Source organism: Betta splendens, chromosome 19 (assembly GCF_900634795.4).
Source record: "Betta splendens chromosome 19, fBetSpl5.4, whole genome shotgun sequence".
Lineage (NCBI taxonomy): Eukaryota > Metazoa > Chordata > Actinopteri > Anabantiformes > Osphronemidae > Betta > Betta splendens.
In genome coordinates, this window is record NC_040898.2 from 10,049,686 (window position 1) to 10,072,185 (window position 22,500).

The window sequence follows — 22,500 nt, forward strand, 5'->3', positions numbered from 1 at the left end:
TACAACTGTATTGTAAAGAATATTTTAAAAGCTCAGAATAAGCTTTGTAGTAATGATTTTTTTCCTGATAAATTTAAAACATAAATATTTAGTCTCCTATGTTGCTAGATAATACTTCGGCTTTGTTAAAGAATGTTTACTCGTAGTGGAATTTTAGCGTTTGTGTACTTTAACACCACCTGATAACTCGGGTCCTCAAACTCTATACTATATATTCACTTATATGTCATTTTCTTTATATGTAATATTATAAATCAGATTCGCTGTTTAATTTTAACAGAAAAAGACTATATAGATTGTGATAAGCTGTATTAACTTGGGGAGGTCAGACAGTCCAGCAGCAGATACCCAGGGAGCATCCGCCACTTCTCAGAAGGATTACCAGCCTGTTTGGAACAAATCCAGACAGGAAAATAAAACTGAGTGGAGGGTTATCAATGGTGGGGGGATGATTGAAAAGGGTTAAAAGTGCAGTTGTGGTTATGTGCATGACAACAGACAGAGTCACTACTTCAGATCGAATCAGAGACAAACAGAGAGTGAGATTATTGTGGATTAATGCAATAAAGGTCGATGCTGGATGTTAGAGGGATCAGAGAAGTCTCAGGGCAAAGGCTGGCCAGCGAGCATCACAGCAACATTACATCATATGATTCTGTTTTTGGCCAAACCATCCCCTCAGTTTGCATGACACCCCTCTCTAAACATAAACCCTTAAAGCAAGAGAAGAAGAGAAGACAATGAAGCAATGGACATTTTTCTCATGATGTATTTCTGAATCCTTCTCACGATTAGTTGCAACAAAAACAGCAAGTTTTTCCTTATGGAACACAATATTGGCACAGTTGTCAGGTCTTGTTCCCAATCCACGAAGTGCTGTTGACAGATGTGCTTCTGCAGATGTTTAGTTATTAGGTTTTGTCTGTTCACTTTTGTTAATTGGTACTATAAGCCGCCCCGTCCCATCTGTCGGCAAATGTGAAGTCCTGCCCCGGTTGTCATGCAATAACATCTGTCTGACTGATGTGCCCAAACTGTGAGGGTGCATCGTGTCCCCTTCAACATCCCTAAATTCCCTCCTCTCAAGGATTTAATCTCGGATGTGCTGGATTTGAAACTGTTTTACACAGTACTGGAGATAAACCACAAGACTACTTCCTCATCACAGGTTTTTTGTATTGTTGTGCTGCTGCTTACCACATTGATTTTAAATTCTATTCTATTCTATTCAATTCTGTAAATCATTAATACGCAATTCATCAAAATTTCCCGGAACAACTTGTCCCAAGGCCGCGATTCAAAAAATACTACGGCTGCACTTTTTGAAAAACTTAATTCTAGGACAAGCAAATCTTTTTGAATCTAATACCTTAAAATCTGCTATTGCTGATGATGTCAGAATTGTGTGATGATGCTTTATGACTTATTGCGCTCCTATTAGTGGCCACACAATCTCTTTATCCCGATGTCCATCTAAAGCCAGGGCAGGGATGTTACTCAATCCTCAGCCTTTCTGCTCACGGCGCAGCAGCATCATCGACATTCATTCATCCCAAATCCCTTCTTTGGTGCACAAAATGCATAGATCATTGCGTTGATTTATTATACAACTGGCAGGCTATGTATTATTATGCAAGTTGATTTATTATGAAAGTCACGCTAAGATTGTGTTCTATTTTAGCTTTGCATGTTAGCACAGCAGCTTCACAGCAGCAGCAAATTCATCAACAACAAGACTCATTCAAGCCCAAACAGTTTACACATATTTAGATGTTTTATTTAGTTCCTTCATAATCAATCACCATCCAGAAATGAATGATGTAACCCTATGAGTTACAACAAGAACAGTCTAAAAACGGTGCAGTAGTATTGTAACTGTTAAACCTTTACATGTAAAACCTTGTTTCTGTGATAATAATGATGCAGGAGCCTCTAAATAATTCACTAAGAATAAATATACTCTATTAGCAATAAATACATTAACTCAACCAGACATTGTTAACAAAACAATCCAAATGTAACAAAATGTCTTCAACGCTGTTAACAATTCAAAAGGTCCCAGAACATGAATCAACCTGTGCGTAGGTGAAAATTCTCTCTGAGGACAACATGACATTGCCTGACTTGTCTGTGTTTAACATGATTTTTAAGATGATTGCATGTTCACTCTGCAATATGTACAACATAATGTGCCAGAGAGCTGTAGAGAAAGGCAGTATCATTATTAATGCATGCCTAAGAAGGTGCAAATGAGTCCTGGTTGACATTCTCCTCAGCTGTCATTGATGGGACATCATTCTGACGAACTCTGCAAAGAGGAGCAAAAGGTCAATAAGTTTATGTTGAAGTGAGAATATTCAGATGTACATGTAACCAAAGGCAATTTGTACCTTCAAAGTCTACAGTGCCGTCTCCGTTGTCGTCTGCTTCTTTCACAATATCGTCTATCTCTCTTCGGCTCATGTGCTGTCCCATCAGCTTGGTCATGGCCAAACGGAGCTCGTCCGTTGTGATTTCACCGTCTCCGTCCATGTCAAACTAGCCAGGCAGCGAAAAAGAAAGTCCAAGAGTTTTTCTTTGCTTTTATTAATCCTGAATACTTCCGCATACTTAGGATGCAATCAAAAAATGTTGTTGAAAAAAGGAAATGAAAGTGCAAAGTGTTTTACTCACCTCCTTAAAGGCATCCTTGAGCTCCTTCATGCCGATCATTCCAGCTGTTTCTTCCAGGAGTTTTGGGGCCATCAGTTCAACAAAGTCCTCAAAGTCAACTCTCCCACCAACTAATGAAAAATATCACAAATATATACTGGAATTAAGGATTGTTGAAAAATAACTTTTTTCAGCCTATTTGTGTGGTGTTCTATATGTCTGCCACTGAATGTACAGATTTAGAATTTTATTCAAACCTTTTTACTGCACTTTGTTTAAAGAGGACTCACGGTTCATGTTGATGTTCTGTCCCAGCTCGATCAGTTCCATCTCGGTGGGCATGTAACCCATTGTCCTCATGAGGTTGCCCAGGTCCTTACAGCTGATCAGCCCGTCCTTGTCTTTATCAAATTCATTAAATGCATCACGCAGTTCTGCAAAAAAGATATTATTCAATGAGATGGGCTACCAGGAAATGGTAAAAGGTAAACATTTAACACCCATACTTGAGAGTGTGCAGTATACAATTTACCATCAATCTCGTCCTCAGCCAGTTGTCTTGCCTGCCCAAAACAGAAAAAAGATAAATAAAAGAAAAAATACCTAATTTAATAGTTAATATACAGTTATAGTATTTGTTTACGGTATAAAGTTTTTAAATACATAGTCACAGTAAAGTACTTCAGCTGTTAAAACTAAAGAAACTAAATCTAGATTATATTATATATATATATATATATATTATATATATTATATTATTCATCTTGGGCAGCAATGAGAAACAGTAGAAGCTGCACAGATCCCCCACATTGCATTATAATCCAGTCAAGACTTCAGAGCAGGTTGCAAACATCTGACAAACAAACCTGACAAAATGTGAAAAGGATAATGTTGCTGTACTTACAATGTTTTTGCCTCCGCGCAGGAAGATGCATGCTGCCCCCAAACTCATCTCTGCAAGCAAAAAGCAGATAAAGGTATTTAATAATGAAAAGGGGTTAATTTATTAACAGGATTTGACACACAGTGCAGACCTGGAGGATGTTCACTGGAGCCAAAAAGTCAGGATTAGGACAGAGTGATTCAAATTATTTGTTTCATGCCTGGAGGTGCTGTCATTTTCTGATACTAGGAAAACATTTCTTAAATGTGGTGCATGTATTATTGATGATTTTTCAACAAGAGGATGAGAGTGAAAAACACAAATACTTTCCCCCCGAAACTAGTTTCTGCTTAAACTTGAAATAATTATTTATAATCCAAATGGAGAAAATGTCTTGTCTTTAAATATTACAGAAAGTTTACAGTATTACTAGCAGATTGCTTAATATAAAATGTCATATGGCTATTTACACTCACCTTCTTCTGGTGATTTCTGCTCTTCAGCCAAACGCATCATACACGATGTCTGGGGCTTAGAGTCAGCTGCTGATCTGTGCAGTGCAAAAATCCCCCTGTCTTCCTTCTGTTTCTTAATCTTCTTCTGGGAATCAGTCCTGTCCCTCCTCAGCCAAGCCAGCCCTGCCACTCAGCGTGGGGACACCCTGCCTCTGTCCAGGCTGCAGAGATGCTGAAGGTTGACTGAGGGGAGGTGTGGCTCCGAAGGGAGGAGTCGGGGTGAAATGAAGGGACATTGGAGATGCAGCCCTGGTTCCCAGCTCAGTGTTGACATCATGAAAAATTCACTGACATCTGAACCCATGACTGACAGGAGAAATGCAATATGATCACTTCAAAGATTAGGGGGAAGAGTTGCTTGTTTACAGTGTGTGTTGTTTTGTTTACTCTCATTATACTGCAGCATATAATTCTGTAGATCTAAAAGCAGTACATAAATTTTCTTTTAACATTTAGTATTGTTCAGAAATCTAAAAAAATATAAAATCCTAATTATTTGGTACTTGGAATTTTGCTTTTTTGTCTAGTTTATTTTTTGTTTAATGTCCTTTGATTTTTTGGATTTTTTTGGAGAGTGTTGCTTCCCTACACTAAGACTAGCTAAGTCAACCTGTTCATTGTTTTAAACCATATTACTTCCATGGATATGAATGTAAAGCAGATTTTGGATGTATTAAAGCCACAGGCTGACAAATATCCCATTGTGTGATAATCTGCATGAATATTGGTTGCATTTGTGAGAAAAAGGGATTAATTCTCCAATGAAATACCCTGATGACAATGTTTGGGATTACTGCTTCAGGGTCAGTCATCACTTCCTACTGCAGTGATATAAATATTGAGTATGAATTAACTGGATGCACCCAAACACTTTTACACCAGATCTTGTTTGTGTGTCCTCTGCTCTGGCCTTTTCCTGCTGCTTGCCTGTTATGTAAATTTGTCAAAAATCTGTTTGCATAAGAAGCATAATCCGCTGGGCTATGCAACAGGAACTAGTAATGATTTTATTATCTTTTTTCTACCGTTGTTGCAGTTGGCCAGATGAAGGGTTATGCAAGGCCACACCCACAGCTGTGAAATGATGTCTGTAGAGTGAAGGGCAAGAGGAAAATAGGTGAGGTGAGCTGGGGAAGGGATGACTGGGTAAAAGGTTGCAGATGGAAGATAAATTAATATGGGCTGGGATCAGGAGGTTAATAGAAGATATCTTGTGTTATTTTGGATTAGTAAAGGTTAAGATCCTATTAGACTCCATCAGAAACACACACATGAAATACATTAGGTTTATGGGGTGTGTAGCGTTATGGTGTGTCAGCTCCAAATGCACAACATAGAGATTATAGTGAGTGGATTACGAGAGGAGAGGCTCAACTATAACAACCATATGTGTGATAGTGATGTCATGGGCAGAGACATTTTTATCTGTCTTAAGTTATTGATGCATGTTACAAAATATAACACTAATCTATTGTGTCTTTATTTGATAGCAAGGATTATATAACAATTCATCATCCCATAGAACTGCCATTGTTAACTGCCACAGTTTTTAGTTTTTATTGCAATAAATTCTTCCCTTGAACATGTAAACTATCTTGCTCTGAGTCATTTTATCTATCCACAAAGCCATTAAGAAGAAGAAGAAGAAAAAGAAGAAGAAGAAAAAGAAAAAGAAGAAGAAAAAGAAAAAGAAAAAAAAAAGAAAAAGAATAAGAAAAAAAGAAGAAGAAGAAGAAGCCACAGAAGCCACAGAGCGGCACTGTTACAACCCGCTGCTAGAATGCTGATTCGCAGAAGAAGAGCACTTCCGCCTCTCTCTCGGCTCCCGCCCCGCTCCGCCATCATGAAGTCCTGAACAAAAACGGATGGAAGTCGAGTAAAATGGGGATACCACGAACCGGGGATGAAAATTGCCGACACGATTAGCGTTATGACAGTGCAGAGCGGAGCACGGAGTGGAGTGGTGGAAATTAGTACATTAGCATTCCACTGAGAACGACGCAGGCAGCTTCTGGCGTTACGTTATTTAGTTAGCGGTTTTGCTAACAGCTGCTAGAGCTAGCCCCTGATTTTCTTCAGCTAACTGGCTGCTGTAGCTGACAGGCGTCAGTCAGCTAGCTGTCACTTTAATTGACTGGCACATTACTTGTGTCAAGTCGTGCAGACGTGCTGGCTGTCCAGTTCACTGGGAGCTTCAAGATGGAGAAGGGTTCGAGTAAAAGCATCGACAGACAGAACATGGTTTGTTCCTGTTGAACGGACGCCACTGTCGAGGAAAGGGGAGTGAAACCAATAATTTCCATCCAGGCCGGATAGCTAGCTCCCGAGCTAGCTACAGTGGATCCCAAAAGCCACGGTAAGACGCGTTGTAAATCATTCCGCATGCTAAAGCAGCCTGGTGCACGTCTCTACTACATCTGCTTGCAGGGGAAGAAATTTGTAGCATTGTCTAAAACCTGGTTTTCAGAACCTGAAGACGCTGACATTGATATGCAGAATTGTTGGCCTGCCCTGCACCCTCATCATAAAGTCCGCCTGTAGTTGTTGTTGTCTATTGAATGCATGTCATGTATTTCTTTGCTGAGCCAAAGCTAACATAGCCTAATTGACCATCCAAGTGCAAAAGCCATCTACTGTAGCTCGCTCATCTGAGGGGTACACTGAATTATAGTGATGACAGCACACATCTATGTAATTGATGCTCTGTCTCACCAGACAAAATGCATTTTTCCACCGTGTCATTGTTATTCAAGGATACAGTGTTTTCATGTAGGTTAGGAAGATTATCCAGGATTAATGGGCGTCTTCATTTCTTCTTTCTCTGTGGAACTAAAGTGAGCGTGACATGAGTGGGGTTTTAAAAATACATTGAGCACTTGCCTGAGGCTTGTTTGCAAGATTTAAAGTACTTCCTAGTTTCAAAGGGAACTTTGTGCTTCCTCTTTGACATTGACAAAATTAAAGAACTATTTTGCTTCATATATGCTCATGTTGAAATGTTTGGAAACAATGACACAAGGTATATGCTGTTAAGTTACTTTAATGTTTTGCAGCAGGTGTTGCATCTTTGCACCTCAACCCAGTGATTATACCCTTATGTGGGTAGTTACTGCAGTACACAAATAATGTGTTGGGGTGGAGCATATCAGATGTGTTTCCTTTTTAGATTTTCAAAGTTGATTCCATGCATGACATGTAGCCATCTAAGTTGTCTTATCATTTCTTAGAAAATTATAAGACAACCAACCAACCAACCAACTCTATCTCTATACTATATATTTTTGTATCAAGTTAAAGCTTTCAGAAACATAATCTGGGTTTTTTACAGACAATTTTATTCGTCACACATTTTTCTTTTATTCTCCTACTTGAAAAACATTCCTATTAGTATTAAAGAGCTTATAATATCAGTGTCAGGATAATTTGAAATGTAGATAATATTTACATTCTAATACACTTATCCAACAAATTTATTGCTTTCTGAGATTCAACATTGGGTTGGTTGTGGTTTGTGCTGGACTCTCAGATTTCAGACTGGCTACACTAGATAATGTTTTACCATTAGCGTTATAGAAGTGTGTGCATTACACACCTGGACTGTCTGTCTTGTACTTTTTTGTATGATGTTCTGTTCATTTCTTTCATATATTTACACTGTGTGCAACAATGCTGGCTATGCTGTTGAGTGACTGGTGAAGGACGTGTGATTCATAGCAGTCTATATTTCTTGCTTAAAATAGCAGGCAATGTCTGAATAAAAAAAATCGACATCTGGCAAAAGATACTTTATTGTTAAATCATGCAGTTTGAAAATGTTTTATTGCACACAAATGCTGCATATACTCGTACTAAACTGTTCATTGTTTTATTACTACACTGGTAACACTGTGTATATAAATTATTGGAAGATTCTTCTAAATATCAATGCTTGTCAAATGTATGCAACAGCAAAGACCATGTTTCTTCTGTTCCTCATATTTCCAATACAAATGCTGGTAATCCTTCCAAACAGCAGATGCTCACACAGTGTGTCTCTTTCTTGCTCTTCAGGCGCTGGCCATGCCGTCGAGTGTGCGGGCCGGGAGCCTGAAGGACCCGGAGGTGGCTGAGCTTTTCTCCAGGGAGGATCCTGAAAAGTTCTTCACGGACCTGAGAGAGATTGGTCATGGGAGCTTCGGAGCAGTCTACTTTGTAAGTGGCCTCCCTGTGTGTTTAGTTCTGTAATAAGTAGTGGGATATTGGTGCACACATCAACAAATCTGTAAAATATGAATATTTTATTAGTAAAAGTCAATAACTTCTCCTCATTAGGCCCATGACATCCGTACCAATGAGGTGGTGGCCATCAAGAAGATGTCTTATAGTGGCAAACAGTCTAACGAGGTAGGACCTGGCAACTCTTTAACCCTTTATAGTTAGAGAGATTAGAGACTAGTTAGACAATATGATTAGCCCATCAAAACTGTAAATATGCTAATATTCCAGAAATGGCAGGATATCATCAAAGAAGTGAAGTTCCTTCAGAAGCTTCGTCACCCGAACACGGTTGAGTACCGTGGCTGCTACCTGAGAGAGCATACAGCATGGGTAAGTGTGCATATGTACAGTCTTCTTCTTTGGCCGCTTGCACACATACAAATAGTTCAAATGCATTGTGTTTTTCAAAATTAGTAAACCAGAAGAGATTTCAACCTCATTTTCTGTATGAGTCTGTTTTGCCAGTCATAGCATTTACAGCTTTGACTAGCAATTTCCCAGTACATGTAGGATAAGTTATTATCAGATATAAACTAAATTCAAGTTTTGTTTAGAGTTTCGCAAATGGTTTTTAGTTAGTATTCATAACTGTTGGAAATGCAAATGTGCCTCCTGTCATTTTTCATCATCGGCTCAAGTGTGAAAAGTCCTTAAAGTGAAGTGTGTTCCTCGTTCGACTTTTGTAAATAACACTCCATGTCTCTCAGCTGGTGATGGAATACTGCTTGGGCTCAGCTTCTGACCTTTTGGAAGGTAAATATAAACAATCAATAAACAATAACACATTAATTACATTTTAAAGGTGCTCACGATTCCTTGTGTCTTTTGTCCAGTTCACAAGAAGCCCCTCCAGGAAGTCGAAATAGCTGCCATAACCCATGGTGCACTGCAGGGATTGGTGTATCTTCACTCTCACAACATGATTCATAGGTAATACCTCTCTCACCTCCCTTTTTCACTATCTCTATTTGATCACAGACACCACTGCAGTGGAACAAATTTTAGTGGTCCTCACCTCTTACAATAATTTAGTTTGTGTGTGACTTTGTTTTGTCCTTCACTTGTCCTACACTTGTCATTTTTCTTAGGGATGTGAAGGCAGGAAATATCTTGCTAACAGAGCCAGGTCAGGTCAAACTGGGAGACTTTGGGTCTGCCTCCATCGTTGCTCCAGCCAACTCCTTTGTGGGAACACCCTATTGGTAAGAAGCCTGATGTTGTCTTGTAATAGTAACAACGTCATGATTATTATGTAAGAGTCAGGGTGCTTTCTGGGCATGTCATCAATCCATCACAGAAATCTGGCTTCAGGTGTATGCAAAAAATGTATCTTCTTGTACTACTCAGATTACTGCAGATTTCATCCAGGTGACATTAGTGGACTCATAAGCAAAATAGTCAAAAGGTGTGGCCGCCTCAGAGATTGGATTTGTTTATGTAGAGTAAAGTCCAAATCTGAACTATGTTAATCTGCACAATAACTGTTTTGATTCTTCACTAATGTGCTGGTATTTATTTACATATTCTTCTTCTTAATGGGGCTCATATTTAAGTTGTTGGAACAAGGTCTTTCAATAATATATTTTTGCACAGGGGCGTCAGATTTCACTATTTACCAGCTTCATATTACCATTGTACTGTGCATGAATCAGTTAAACCTTTCATGTCTCTCATTGTGTTGTGGCTATTAGAAATGACAGTGACCCCTTAGGTGCTCTTATGGCTGAATTTTCTGTTGTTTCTTTCATACAGGATGGCCCCTGAGGTGATCCTAGCCATGGATGAGGGTCAGTATGATGGAAAGGTGGATGTGTGGTCACTTGGCATTACCTGCATAGAGCTGGGTAAGAGACACTCGTGAATTTGTCCTATGTTTATGCTCGCAAAGCAAAAAGCATCTAACCTTTTTTTTGTCTTTTTTCTATTGTTGCTCTTTGTCTTTCACGCTCTGTCATGCTTTGTTCTTCTCCAGCGGAAAGGAAGCCTCCTCTGTTCAACATGAATGCTATGAGTGCCTTATACCACATCGCCCAGAACGAGAGCCCTGTGCTGCAGTCTAATCACTGGTAAGAGGGTCAGAAACTTCCTAAATCTTCTGGGAAATTAGGACTTTTTAAACGAGGAGCCACAAATTTCAGTTTATCCAATATTTATTATGCAAAGACCTTTTGAAATTTATAACTTTTTACATGATCTATTGCAGTAAAGATAGGGGACCTTGAACAAAACGATTTATGATTAAATTCCCATTCCCAGGACCTCAAAACTACAGTTTCAGAATTTCCTCACATGAATTCACAAAGTATGATATAATGAGCAGCTTTTCATAATGACATTGGTTTCATTTCTAGGTCCGATTATTTTCGCAATTTTGTGGACTCTTGCCTGCAGAAGCTCTCCCCGGACAGACCTACCTCTGATGTGCTTCTCAAGGTATGAAATGTCAAAATGCTTGATGAGGCATAGGCAAACACAACCAAAAAATCTAATGAAGAGTTTAAAGCTACGTGGACATGTATGAATTACAAGAACTAGATAACATCATTTATACGCAAAAATCCACACACAGTTACGTGCAAATCTGATAAACCCACATTTTTTGCTAAGAATAACGTGGATGACAAGGCAGATGTTTAAACTGAGAAAATATTATATAATTGATGGGCTTGATGGCAAGGGGTGGTTCTTTTGATCACATTTTCCTATCTTTTCTCTCAACCTTTCGATCCACCCAGCACCATTTCCTATGCAGAGAGCGTCCCATGACTGTTGTGATGGATCTGATTGCACGCACAAAGGATGCTGTTCGTGAACTAGACAACCTTCAGTATCGGAAGATGAAGAAAATCCTCTTTCATGAGGCTCACAATGGTCCTGCACCAGAGGGAGGTGATGAGGAAGAGGCAAGTGTGGGACAGGAGGACACAAAGGAGAATTATTGTGTTTACGTGCATTAAACTGCACTGAATTACTCACTGTACTTCCACTGGTTCTTTTAGCCTTTAAAGAAAAGAAACCCCATTCACCTACTTTACTACCTTTTTAATACTTCCCTCCAGGATGTGGAACAGTATATGCTGCGCACTGGCACAGTCAACAGCATGGAGAGCTCCCACTCTCTGCCATCTATGTCGATCAGCGCCAGCTCCCAGAGCAGCTCTGTCAATAGCCTGGCAGACGGCTCTGACGACAGCGGGGAGATGGCCATGATGCAGGAAGGAGAGCACACAGTCACCTCCAATAGCTCCGTCCTGCACAAGCCCTTGGTCAGTCCAAAGGTTAAACTGTAGGGGTCCATTTGTTGTGGGAAAGTCCTGTCCCTTAACCTAAAGCCTAGTGTTTTGTTGGTTGGTTTCTCAATGTAGTTAAATGGTCTTTTTTTTCTGTCTTTAGAGTCATGACAACATCTACGATGATCCCTACCAGCCAGAGGTTGATGCCCAACGAGAAGGCTCTTCTGCTGGTGGAGGTGGCGGCGGAGGAGGGAGGCGTCGCAGAGGCAGAGACCATTTTGCCACAATCAGGACAGCCTCGCTCGTCACCCGCCAGATCCAGGAACATGAACAGGGATCGGCATTGAGAGAGCAAATGTCTGGGTAAGGTTATGGCTAAAGGGGCTAGTTGTCTTGAACTACTCAAGATTGTTTGTATAACCATTAATAATGGGCAATTATTCAGAACAGATGAGCTTGTTAGAAGTAGGGTCATAGTGTGATAGTCTTGTGAGTCTTCTTTCTTCTAGTTTCATTCATACCCGGCGCCTCTTCACAGGTATAAGCGAATGCGGCGACAACACCAGAAGCAGTTGATGGCACTGGAAAACAAGCTGAAATCAGAGATGGATGAGCACCAGCTAAGACTGGACAAGGAGCTGGAGAATCAAAGGAACAGCTTCTCGATGGAAGCAGAGAAGCTCTCCAAGAAGCACCTGGGTATTTTGGATAAGGAGGTAAATGCCTGATTTTGCTATGAACAGTGACAACCATGACAGGTACAGTAGTATCTCTTTCACATTTCTCACAACCCTGATGTTAATTAAATGTGTATTTATTCAGACTAAGGCAGTGCTGACTGAGGAGAAGAAGTTCCAGCAGCACATACTGACCCAACAAAAGAAGGAGTTGACCACTCTGCTGGAGTCCCAAAAACGTCAGTATCGGCAGCGCAAGGAGCAGCTCAAAGAGGTGTGTTGGTTCTGTCATGCACAAAAGAGTTAAAGGACTGAAGCAGTTCAGTTTCTATTCACTTCCGCAGCTTATCCTCTCAGAATGCTACTTTAACTAATGCCTTCTTATTGTTTCCACCCACTCTAGGAATTAAATGAGAACCAGTCGACACCAAAGCGGGAGAAGCAGGAGTGGTTGGTGCATCAGAAGGAGTGTCTGCAGCAGCTGCAGGCGGAGGAGGAAGCAAACCTGCTGCGGCGCCAGAGGCAGTATTACGAGCTACAGTGTCGCCAGTACAAAAGGAAGATGCTTCTTGGGCGTCACAACTTGGAGCAGGATCTGCTCCGAGAGGTAACGCTGTTAGATGACTTCAACATGGTTTCATAGTAAACATTTTAAACTTATAACCTTCAGGAGGATTCTCAAAGGACATCATTATTATGTGATGCAAAGTGTAGAAGCTATTCATGGTTGAAATCTGCTGTAGAATTATCTTTAGCATTAAGAACCCACAATAATTTAAATATCCTCTCTTCACACGGTTTCATGTCCATCCTTCTTTTCTCAACATCTTCTCTTTTTCTAGGACCTAAACAAGAAGCAGACTCTGAAGGACCTGGAGTGCGCTATGCTGCTACGTCACCACGAGTCCACCCAGGAGCTGGAGTTTCGTCAGCTGGGCTTAGTGCAGCGGACTCGAGCTGAGCTGATTCGCACCCAGCACCAGACTGAGCTCACCAACCAGATGGAGTACAACAAGAGGCGCGAGCAGGAGCTGCGTCAGAAACACGCCGTGGAGGTCCGCCAGCAGCCCAAGAGCCTCAAAGTGAGTGAGACCACCCAGATTGAGGAGGGAGAAAGCCAGACAACAGAGGGGCTGGGTGGCATCGGGAAAAGTGAGGAAGGGGCGATAGAACTAGAGCAGGAGGGAGAGGGCAATGGTGAGTTAGAAAAGGAGAGCGAGGGGTTGGCTAAAGAGATGCATCATGAGGACGAGCTTGATGGAGCAGTGTTAGAATTGAGAGATGGTGAATATTTCACAGGAGAAGAGGATGAGGAGGAGGATATGGATGTCCCAGTGGCTGAATGGAACTGTGAGGTTGATGACAACAAATTTAAAGCAAATGAGGATAACGAGGAGTGGAATAGTGGTGAAGAGGAGGTAGGGATGAGGGAAGTAGAAGGAGTACAGTGGGAGTACGAGGAAGGTCACGGTAAACCTACAGACACAGGCGAAGAGGAGGAGAGCAGGGGTGTGGCTGATGGCTGTCCGTCAGAGCTCATCACATTCCCACCTTCAGAGAAGAGGCGGCTTCGTGAGCGAGACATTGACGAGCTGTCCGAGTTTTACTTCCCTGACACCCCAGAGGAGTTGGAGCCCATACCGGTCTCTTCCCCCCCTCCTCCCCCTCCAGCCCAGACGCGTTTCCCCTCACTTTTCTCTCACGCCATTTGCCTTCTCCTCTCCCTCTCTGCAGCCGCTCACCCCTCCAACCTCACTTTGCTCCTGCTCTCTATTTTCCTCCTCTCCCTACGTCGCTCCTCTCCTCTGCCCTCGGTGGCCTCTGTTGTTCTCTCAGCAGAGCTTGCCTTCTTGGCGCTCTTCTTCTCATACCTATTCCTTCGCTCCTGCTGCTCTTTGTCTCTCTCAACTTACCTGTCGCTCAGTCTTTGGGCCAGTGGCCTCTTCAGTTTAGGACTCTCTCTGAGTTTGGGCATTTATTACATCCCTGTCATTTTAATCTCCGCCTCCTTCCTTAGCTCTCCCTCCCTTTTTCTGTCCCTGTACTTGGTGGTGGTGCTGGTCGTCAGGCCGGCCCGCGACTTCTTTCAGCACGCACCCCGCAAAGTCAACCGCCTCTGCATGCGTGTCCTTTTCCGCCTTCCCCGACCTCTGTTTGCCATGTGCCAGTCTGTCTTGGGCGGCGTGGCTGAGCGTAATCTGTATGAGATGTTTCCCAAAGCTGGACGCAACTGGGGTGTGCGTCAGTCCAAAATCCCAGTGCCCATGAGGAGCCTGCCTTTACAAGAGCAAGCACGCTGCAGAAGCGCATCTCTTTTGGCCAAGAGCCTGCTCTGGTTGAGGCGCTTCAGTAGACGGCCCCTCGGGGTCTTGGCAGACCTGGCTAACTCTGTGGTGTTAAAACTAGCCAAGGTAATGCTCAAAAAACTTCCAGTCAGTGTTCGAGACAAGCTCCAAACTCTGGGCTTATTAAAGAAGACGACCCCAAGCAGGCTGCCCCTCCTTCTGCCCAGGGAGGTGAGGGAGAGGAGACAGAGGGAGCGGAGGAGGAGAGAGAGGGAGAGACAGAGGAGGGAGGACAGGGAGCGGATGTTTCGTGATGATATCAGGTGGGAGTGTGGGTTGAGGCGAACTGCTTCTGGAAGGTTTGTCAGAGGTAAAATTCGGCCATGGAGATAGGACAGTGAGACAGATAAGGGAGGTGTCTGCTTGTGTGTGTGAGAGCGTAATCATGCTCTGTTTCATGGCTTAACCACTGAATGAGTGTCTTTTTAATTTGGGTCCACATCACTCAAACAATTCTCTGATAAGGTTTTAGTCATATTTCCTGAAGACGAGACACACACTCCTTGCACACACACATTTCTACATCTGTGCGCTGCATAGGAGCGCATTCAGACAATCATACATGTGCACTCTATGGAGCACCAGTGAGCTCTGGAAGTTTTAACGTTTCATTATCATGCTTTTTGTAAAAGTTTTAGTTTTGTTGTTATTTTGCTCTTAATTTGTAAGACAAATGTTTTTATGGTTATATTTTAAGACCGTTTTTGTGCAATCTCTTGTTTGTTTTCTTTGAATATTGGTCTTATTTCAGAGTCTCTTTTGTGCACTCACTTATCTCAGTGCTTTGAACAAGCATTACAGTGTTCACGGCTATGATTTCACCCCCCAAAGCTAAATACTGTGAAACAACAACCTATTTATTTCACTAACATCAACTGAACACTATTCATCGGTTTAAAAGTGCAATAAACAGCTAATTGAAAATATCTGGGACCATATTTGATGTTTAGAAGTGGAAAACTGGTGTCGGAAGGTCTTACTGTACCTTTCACTGAAATGCCTAAAAGAATGTTTGTTGCCATTTAGCTGGAAAACCAATATAAGACAAACCATCCTTGTATTTTAAGCAGTGATACGATGGTTCATGTAAACGTTTAGGGTGATTGTCCCAGAATGTGCTCATAAGCCTCTAGCAGTTCAGTGCCTGGTTACAACTGTTTGTTGTGACGTGACATAACCTGAATTTATAATGAAAACAAGGAAGATCTTTTGAGTGGTGAAAGTATATTATAATAAAACCTGTGGAAAGTTTAATACTCTTAACTTATCAGAAGCCACAGAGCTAATCGAAAAATTCTCAACAAGGCCAAAGAGAGGGTTAAACTACTGAATGTGACAAAGTATAACCAAAATGGATTAAAACCAAAGCTCAAACAATTGCTTGCTCAGCATTTCTTTAAAAATATTTCCTGGAATACAATCCATCAAATGTTTCAGCTAATGTCCAGCTGGACTAAAGACTTAAAGTGCCATTTCTATATAATGTTGCAGTTCTGAGGACAACAAAATGCACTGATGTTTACATTTAATTGAAATTTAATATAAATATTTAAAAATGTGCATATTTGCTAGAGGGGTCTCGTTAAACATGACCCATGCTCTTAAATGCTCATTATACAGAAGATTCCTGTGAGTCACAGCAGGATGTTTAAGCTATTTATGTGGAGAAGCTCAATCTTAACTGTATTAGACCCAGAGGGAACAAACGTAGGACGCGTCTTTCTCAGTGACGTGTATTTTCAAAGCTTTAAGAGCCTTCATACCATAGATCTCATTTGAATGTAACCTATTTGCCATTTGTGTTCCAGTATCAGTTATTTCCTGTTCCTCTGTGTAACGTATGTTTACATGTTTGTATTCCGTTTGTCGTGTCTGTTTGAGTGACCACAAAGTTTTATCACCTTTTTATTTTTACATTTTAATTTATGCAGTATTCACTGCATTTGTGGCAGCCGTTCATTGCTGTGTTCTTCCTATTTGTGTTGGCATACTGTAAGGCTGTGTGCTCGCAAGCAAAGGATATTTTGTCTCAGATTTTTCACAGAAATCAATAAATTCTTTTGTGTTACAAATCATTGTCCTTGTTTGTTTTTATGATTTTGTTGCCATTATTACATGTCTTCATTTGTTTCATTTATTCCCTGATTGATTTATTGTATGAAAGATCCCTTGAATTTCCTTTTTATTGCTTTCCTTCTGTGTCCTCACACGTCTGTGTTTCCTTTTTTATGCCCCTCCACTTGTTTAGAAGTTTTCCCTAAATAATGCAAGCGAGTATAAACTATTCAGATGATAAAGCATGCATTTATGGATATAGGTTTATTTTGGTGAATAGAAACAAATGATTTTTGTGATATGCTGACACACAGGTGTCAAAACACACTATTTGTGTTTTTATTATTAAACTTTCACTAAATATCTTTTCAATATTTAATATTTTTAACCAGCACTTAAAGAAGCATTTGTTCTCTAATTTAAATCCACTCAAACATTTAAGTCATTTTCAGAACAACATACATTAGAAACAAGCAAAAACATAATTAATGCTGTGTGAGAAATTTAATTAGATTTGATTAACAATAGTTATTTAATATTAAGATAATGTAAATGTATTTCTGATTGATAACTAATAATAATGAATGATCTAAAACAATGTAAATCATTTTCTTTTAAAGCCTTCGTCTCCATGTTTGCCTATGACACCACTGTGGCACAGCTGCTTCCATCTCTTCTCTCTCTCCCTCAGTCCAAAGAGCTTCAGATTAAGCGTCAGTTCCAGGACACATGTAAGATCCAAACCCGTCAGTACAAGGCCCTGCGCAACCACCTGCTGGAGAACACGCCCAAGTCGGACCACAAGGCCGTGCTGAAGCGGCTGAAGGATGAGCAGACTCGTAAGCTGGCCATCCTGGCTGAGCAGTATGACCACTCCATCAATGACATGCTGTCCACACAGGCTGTGAGTAAGGCAAGAGACGTCGTTCACTTCACACTCGCACCACACCTGAGCTGACCCTGGCCTGGGCCCGTCCTGCCTGACCTGACCACCTCCCTGTGTGCCTGCCAACCAGCCCCCCCCGGTTCCCAGCACTGATCTCCACCTCCAGCTACACATTCCAGTTTATATGCCAAGGATGCAGATAGGATGCTTTCACAATGCTGTTATCTAACCTTTGCTCAATTACTGAGAAAAGTTTTTTTTTTCTATTTCTATTCTTTAAATAGTGTTTGAACTATAAATGCTACTGTATAATATACCTTTTAAATCCAAATATCTACAAAGAGCTACAGTGCTCTGTAGACACAACAGCTGAATGCAATAATCTATGTCTGTCACTCTGACTGACCCTGTTCTGCTGCACATGCTCATTTCATCCCTTAAATTAAAGTGTTGATTAGTGTAGCATTGCGTAATGCACTTTCATAAGAGTACTTGTGTTCCACAGCTGGAGAATTGAATATTGAGAAATAATGTTAACCCTCTTTGACACCAGTAATTTGTGGCTTTACTTCTTAGCATGGCTCACACACACACACACACATTGAGGCCTTTAAACGAGTAAGACGTATCAGGAGAAGGGGCTGCATGTAAGAAAACATCTCACTCTGTTCGGTGACATAACCCCCGGTGCTGCTTTAATTACCTCACAAGGCAGCGTGCCACGTAAGCCCAATAAGCCAAATCCCTGCTGCCCTTGTTTGTCTGTGCATCCACTTCTGCTGTGGTTGAAACCTGTGTGACAAAGTTCCCAAACACTGATTAAACTCAGTCCTGAGGTCAAGCAAAAAGGCATTTTAAATGAAAAATGTTTTAGAATAAACGGTTCCCTGGAACTAGGCTTTCAGACGGTCACACTCCCACAGGCCAACGTGGTTTAACTGTTACGCAACTGATTTATTCAATTAAATTTTATACATCTGGAGGTTAAAGTTTGTACAAGGACAGATTGATCCTAAAAAGGTGTCACACAGACAAAACACTGCACCTTTCTCCTGATCCTCTCCTTTTATGTTCATCTCCCCCCCTTATAACCCGTGACCTCACTGACCCCATTGCAATTTTTCATCATGCTTCCTCATTCTTCTGCATCTCAGCTGCGTTTGGACGAGACCCAGGAAGCGGAGTACAAGGTGCTACGGATGCAGCTGCAGCAGGAGTTGGAGCTGCTGAACGCGTACCAGAGCAAAATCAAGATCCACACCGACACCCAGCACGAGCGGGAGGTCAAGGACCTGGAGCAGAGGGTGTCCATCCGCCGCGCCCTGCTGGAGCAGAGGGTCAGAGGCCTTTGTTACGTCTGTTCAAGTACGTCGCAGCATTCTTGTACCGCTTAAAGGAACCTGCCTCTGCTTCCCTAGATCGAGGAGGAGATGCTGTCCCTGCAGAACGAGCGCTCGGAGCGCATCCGCACGCTCCTGGAGCGGCAGGCCAGCGAGATCGAGGCCTTCGACTCCGAGAGCCTGCGTCTGGGCTTCAGCAACATGGCGCTGACCGGCCTTCCCGGCGAGGCCTACGTCAAGCAGGGTTACCCCAACGTCCCGCCCCCCGGCGCCCGCTCGGCGGGCCACTGGAGCCACGGCATGCACCCGCAGAACACGCCTCAGCAGCAGCACTCGCGCCGCAGCCACAACAGCGGCGGAGCCGGCGAGCGCCGGAGCGAGTCCTCCTCCTCCTCCTCCTCCCATCTGGGGTTGGCCCTGGGGCTGGGGCGGGACGGAAGGGAGGCGCACCACTCGTCCCGCTCCTCGGCCTCGTCCTCCTCGTCCTCCTCCTCGTCTTCCTCCCACCACCAGCGCCACCACCTGCCGCAGCACTACCACCACCAGAGCACGCCGCAGCTGTACCGCGAGCGGGAGCGGGACCGAGATAGGGAGCGGGAGAAGGAGAGGGAGCGCGAGTGGGCCGGGGTGCGAGGCTCCGGCGGGGACCTGGCCCACCCACACCCCCTGCCCTTCTCCCATCACCTGCCCTCGCGCTCCTCCTCCCAGTCCCTGGCCATGCTACCTCCCCCGCCACCTGCCCCTCCAACCATCTCTGGCCCATCCTCCTCCTCCTCCTCCTCCTCCTCCTCACAGGGAGGGATCTACGGAGGTAGCGCTCTAGGCGTGCGCGGTGCCCCCAGCCTGATGGCCCTGAAGCACAGCCCCCAGCCTCTAAGGAGGACGGCATCCGGCGGGGGGCCCGGAGGCGCCGGGGGCAGTGACGGCGTCCTGAGCCGAAGCACCTCGGTCACTTCACACATCTCTAATGGCTCCCACCTCTCCTACTCCTAAACGGCAGGACAGGACAGGGTGGGAGCGACTTAGGAAGGTAGCTACCACAGGCTGCACCTCAGTTCTCTCAGCTTGCCGCATTGCCTTGTGTCCTTTCTTGGACTAATCTTAGATCACAGAATAGCTGAAATACAGAGGATTTAGTGACATCCCCCTCTTTCCTCCCAACGCACAGACATGCAAAAAGATCAGTCACCATCAGAGGCAAACAGAGGACAAACTGACATGATTGAGCTGCACCCTGCTCCTTTAGACTCAGGGTGGGTAGAGAGGCTTTCTCCCATTCTCACTGGTGTAACGTAAGAAGGGGGGGGGCATGTAACCACCTGTACCACCACTGGTTTTAGGTGACACAACTTGTAGTTTAGTGTTTTTATCATTGTTAGCGCCTGTATAAAAGTTACATACGACGTGTGAAAGGAGGAATATTAAGGCTTTTGATGTCTCCCAGAGCTGCAGAAGGTGGAGGTGGCGGCCGTGTCTTCTTCTATGATATTCTGTGCTGGAATGGAGAACGAGATAAGGCAGGGAGAGCGGTGGGAAGCAGTGTTTTCTTTGCAATGTGTACTTGTATGTAGTCTGTAGTGTGCAATATTATCTTGCAAGAACTTGAAACTTACGCTCCAGAAAGGAAAAGCGAGGAGAACCACAAAGATGGGTTACTTTAAGTCTGTGCTGCTGGACTTTGGGGGGGGGTCTTTTACTAAATTTACAGCTGTTGATGTTCTGTTGATCTTCTTTTCTACTGAGCGTAAAAAAAGGCAAGTTGCTTGGAGTGTCACCAATGCCTTTAAGGGGTTCTTAAAGGGATGCCGTGCCATCAAGGTTTTTAGTTTGACAACTGCAAGAGGTGTTCAAAGCAAATGCACAGAATGTTTATAGAGGCGAGAGACTCTGTACTAAAAAAAGCAGGAGACACGTTTGTGTGGATATGTACAAATACTAAAAAAAGTCTTTCTGGCATCCATGACATATTGAATATCTAAACAGCATAGTAGGTGTCAATGGGAGTCACTCCAATGCATGAGATAGATGTACAAAAAAACAAAACACAAAAAAAGGTGTAAACATGACAAAACACATTTGAAATGTAACGTACCTGTCCAAGTTTCACTGGCATTTAAAATCACCTGTCCCACGTTTTTAATCTCCACTGTACATATTTATGGGAATATTAAGAAAAACAAGTCATTTGGTTTTATAGCGTAAAGATAATAATAGTAATTTTGATATATTCAAATGAGTATTGAGTTCCAGACTTAGAGCGACAACTCCAAATGCATTTTCTATAGGTGTCAATATTACCATAACTAATCCTGGTGTAATTGTTGGTGTAATCATGTTCACATTTTTCTTGCGAGAAGCAAAGGGCCCGGTTTTAAGAAGAAAAAAAACAGATTATGATGAACAATGTTGGGTATGGTGCATATTTAAGGTATTAATGGTTATTAATAAGCAATTATTAATAATTGTTAATGGTTCATGTATGTGTGTTTGAACGGTAAAGTGTAGTATTGCCACTTTTCTAGACAACAAAATAATTTTAGAAGACAGTCCAACAACAGGGACACCCCCCGCTGTTCACGTAAACTCTGACCTCGTCCACTGGACCTTTCATGAAAAACTGAAAACAATTTTTTTACAATTGGCCACTGGAATGTAAGCGCTGGTTTACTTTTTCTTTGGTTCTTTAGTTCAGGACTAAGTTTCCACACAGAATCTCTCAAAGGAAGCAAGAAAGCAGACGTGACATTGCACAATTTGTGTTGATAATCTGACCCGAACCCCTGGCGCTGGAGAGGAGGTGGAAGGACGGATGGTGGCTGAGCCGCTGTGAACGTGCACCCCCTTGTGCCGGCGCAGCAGCAGTGACTGGCACGGCCCGTCCTCACAGAGACCGATCAGTGTTTCCTGCACATGATGCTCCTGAGGCCCGGAGGCTCGCTCTCCCTTCTCTGGGCTGTCACTTACTTGAAATAAGTCACTTTTTTTGTTTTGTTTTTTAAAATATTATTTTAATTGAAAAGAAATGATGTTTGTATGACTCAGAAACACCAGCTCAAGACAATTCCCTGTATAACCTACTACTTTATGCTTGGTTGGAATCTCAGTGCATGCATAAACTCCTTATATAAACTTAGACCGGCGAGTTTGGGAAACAAGCTTTTCATTGGGGGAAATCAGTGTGCTGTCCGTAGATGGGTTACTGTCAGTGACAGAGGCACAGCAGGGAGTCTCAGTTCCTGTGTCTCCCCTGGGTGAAGGTGAAGAAGCAACATGAGCTCGTCTGTGTTTTACAGAGATTGTTTTTTTTTTCTGGGGATGGGTGGGGGTCCTTATTTAATTTTAAAATCAAGCAGATCCAAGCTTGAGGAGGAGAAGGGAGACGGGTCCTAACACAAGTATTGGAAAAGAAAAGGGGTGCTTTAAAAAGTAATTTAACAAAAAATAATAAATTGATATTAACACATTAACATTTCTGACTTGACGTATTTTTCTGTAGTTATTTAACATTTAGATTGATTTGATCACTTACTATTTCAACAACGCATCATTAGTAGGGTAAAACTAACCTGTCTCACGACGGTCTAATCCATGCGTGGTTTATTGTTTATGTACTGCACCACTGGATATTGTACGCGTTGCAGACGGTTCTCGTCTATT

At 42.5% G+C, this 22,500-nt stretch overlaps 2 protein-coding genes across 3 annotated transcripts; one reads left to right on the forward strand and one right to left on the reverse strand.

Annotated features, from left to right (window-relative positions):
- Nucleotides 1-1,752: 1,752 nt before the first annotated feature.
- Nucleotides 1,753-4,772, reverse strand: cabp5a (calcium binding protein 5a). Its single transcript, XM_029134884.3, has 7 exons — nucleotides 4,012-4,772; nucleotides 3,557-3,606; nucleotides 3,185-3,215; nucleotides 2,943-3,086; nucleotides 2,674-2,783; nucleotides 2,391-2,538; nucleotides 1,753-2,308 (listed from the first exon to the last, which is right to left on the reverse strand). The coding sequence occupies exons 1-7, from the start codon at nucleotides 4,049-4,051 to the stop codon at nucleotides 2,280-2,282; spliced, it is 552 nt and encodes a 183-aa protein (XP_028990717.1). The 5' UTR covers nucleotides 4,052-4,772; the 3' UTR covers nucleotides 1,753-2,279.
- Nucleotides 4,773-5,359: 587 nt separating this feature from the next.
- Nucleotides 5,360-22,310, forward strand: taok2b (TAO kinase 2b). Of its 2 annotated transcripts, XM_029134809.3 has the most exons (20): nucleotides 5,362-6,406; nucleotides 8,101-8,241; nucleotides 8,362-8,433; nucleotides 8,536-8,637; nucleotides 9,015-9,060; nucleotides 9,141-9,237; nucleotides 9,396-9,509; nucleotides 10,060-10,151; nucleotides 10,280-10,373; nucleotides 10,659-10,740; nucleotides 11,043-11,210; nucleotides 11,367-11,573; nucleotides 11,701-11,903; nucleotides 12,079-12,256; nucleotides 12,363-12,491; nucleotides 12,621-12,824; nucleotides 13,060-13,299; nucleotides 17,309-17,521; nucleotides 18,658-18,840; nucleotides 18,922-22,310. In XM_029134809.3, exons 2-20 carry the CDS (start codon nucleotides 8,110-8,112, stop codon nucleotides 19,834-19,836), a joined length of 3,471 nt encoding a protein of 1,156 aa, XP_028990642.1. In that variant the 5' UTR covers nucleotides 5,362-6,406; nucleotides 8,101-8,109; the 3' UTR covers nucleotides 19,837-22,310. The 2 variants fall into 2 exon arrangements, with proteins under 2 accessions (XP_028990641.1, XP_028990642.1); XM_029134808.3 differs by lacking the exons at nucleotides 17,309-17,521; nucleotides 18,658-18,840; nucleotides 18,922-22,310 and having other exon boundaries at nucleotides 5,360-6,406; nucleotides 13,060-16,638.
- The last annotated feature ends 190 nt before the right edge of the window (nucleotides 22,311-22,500 follow it).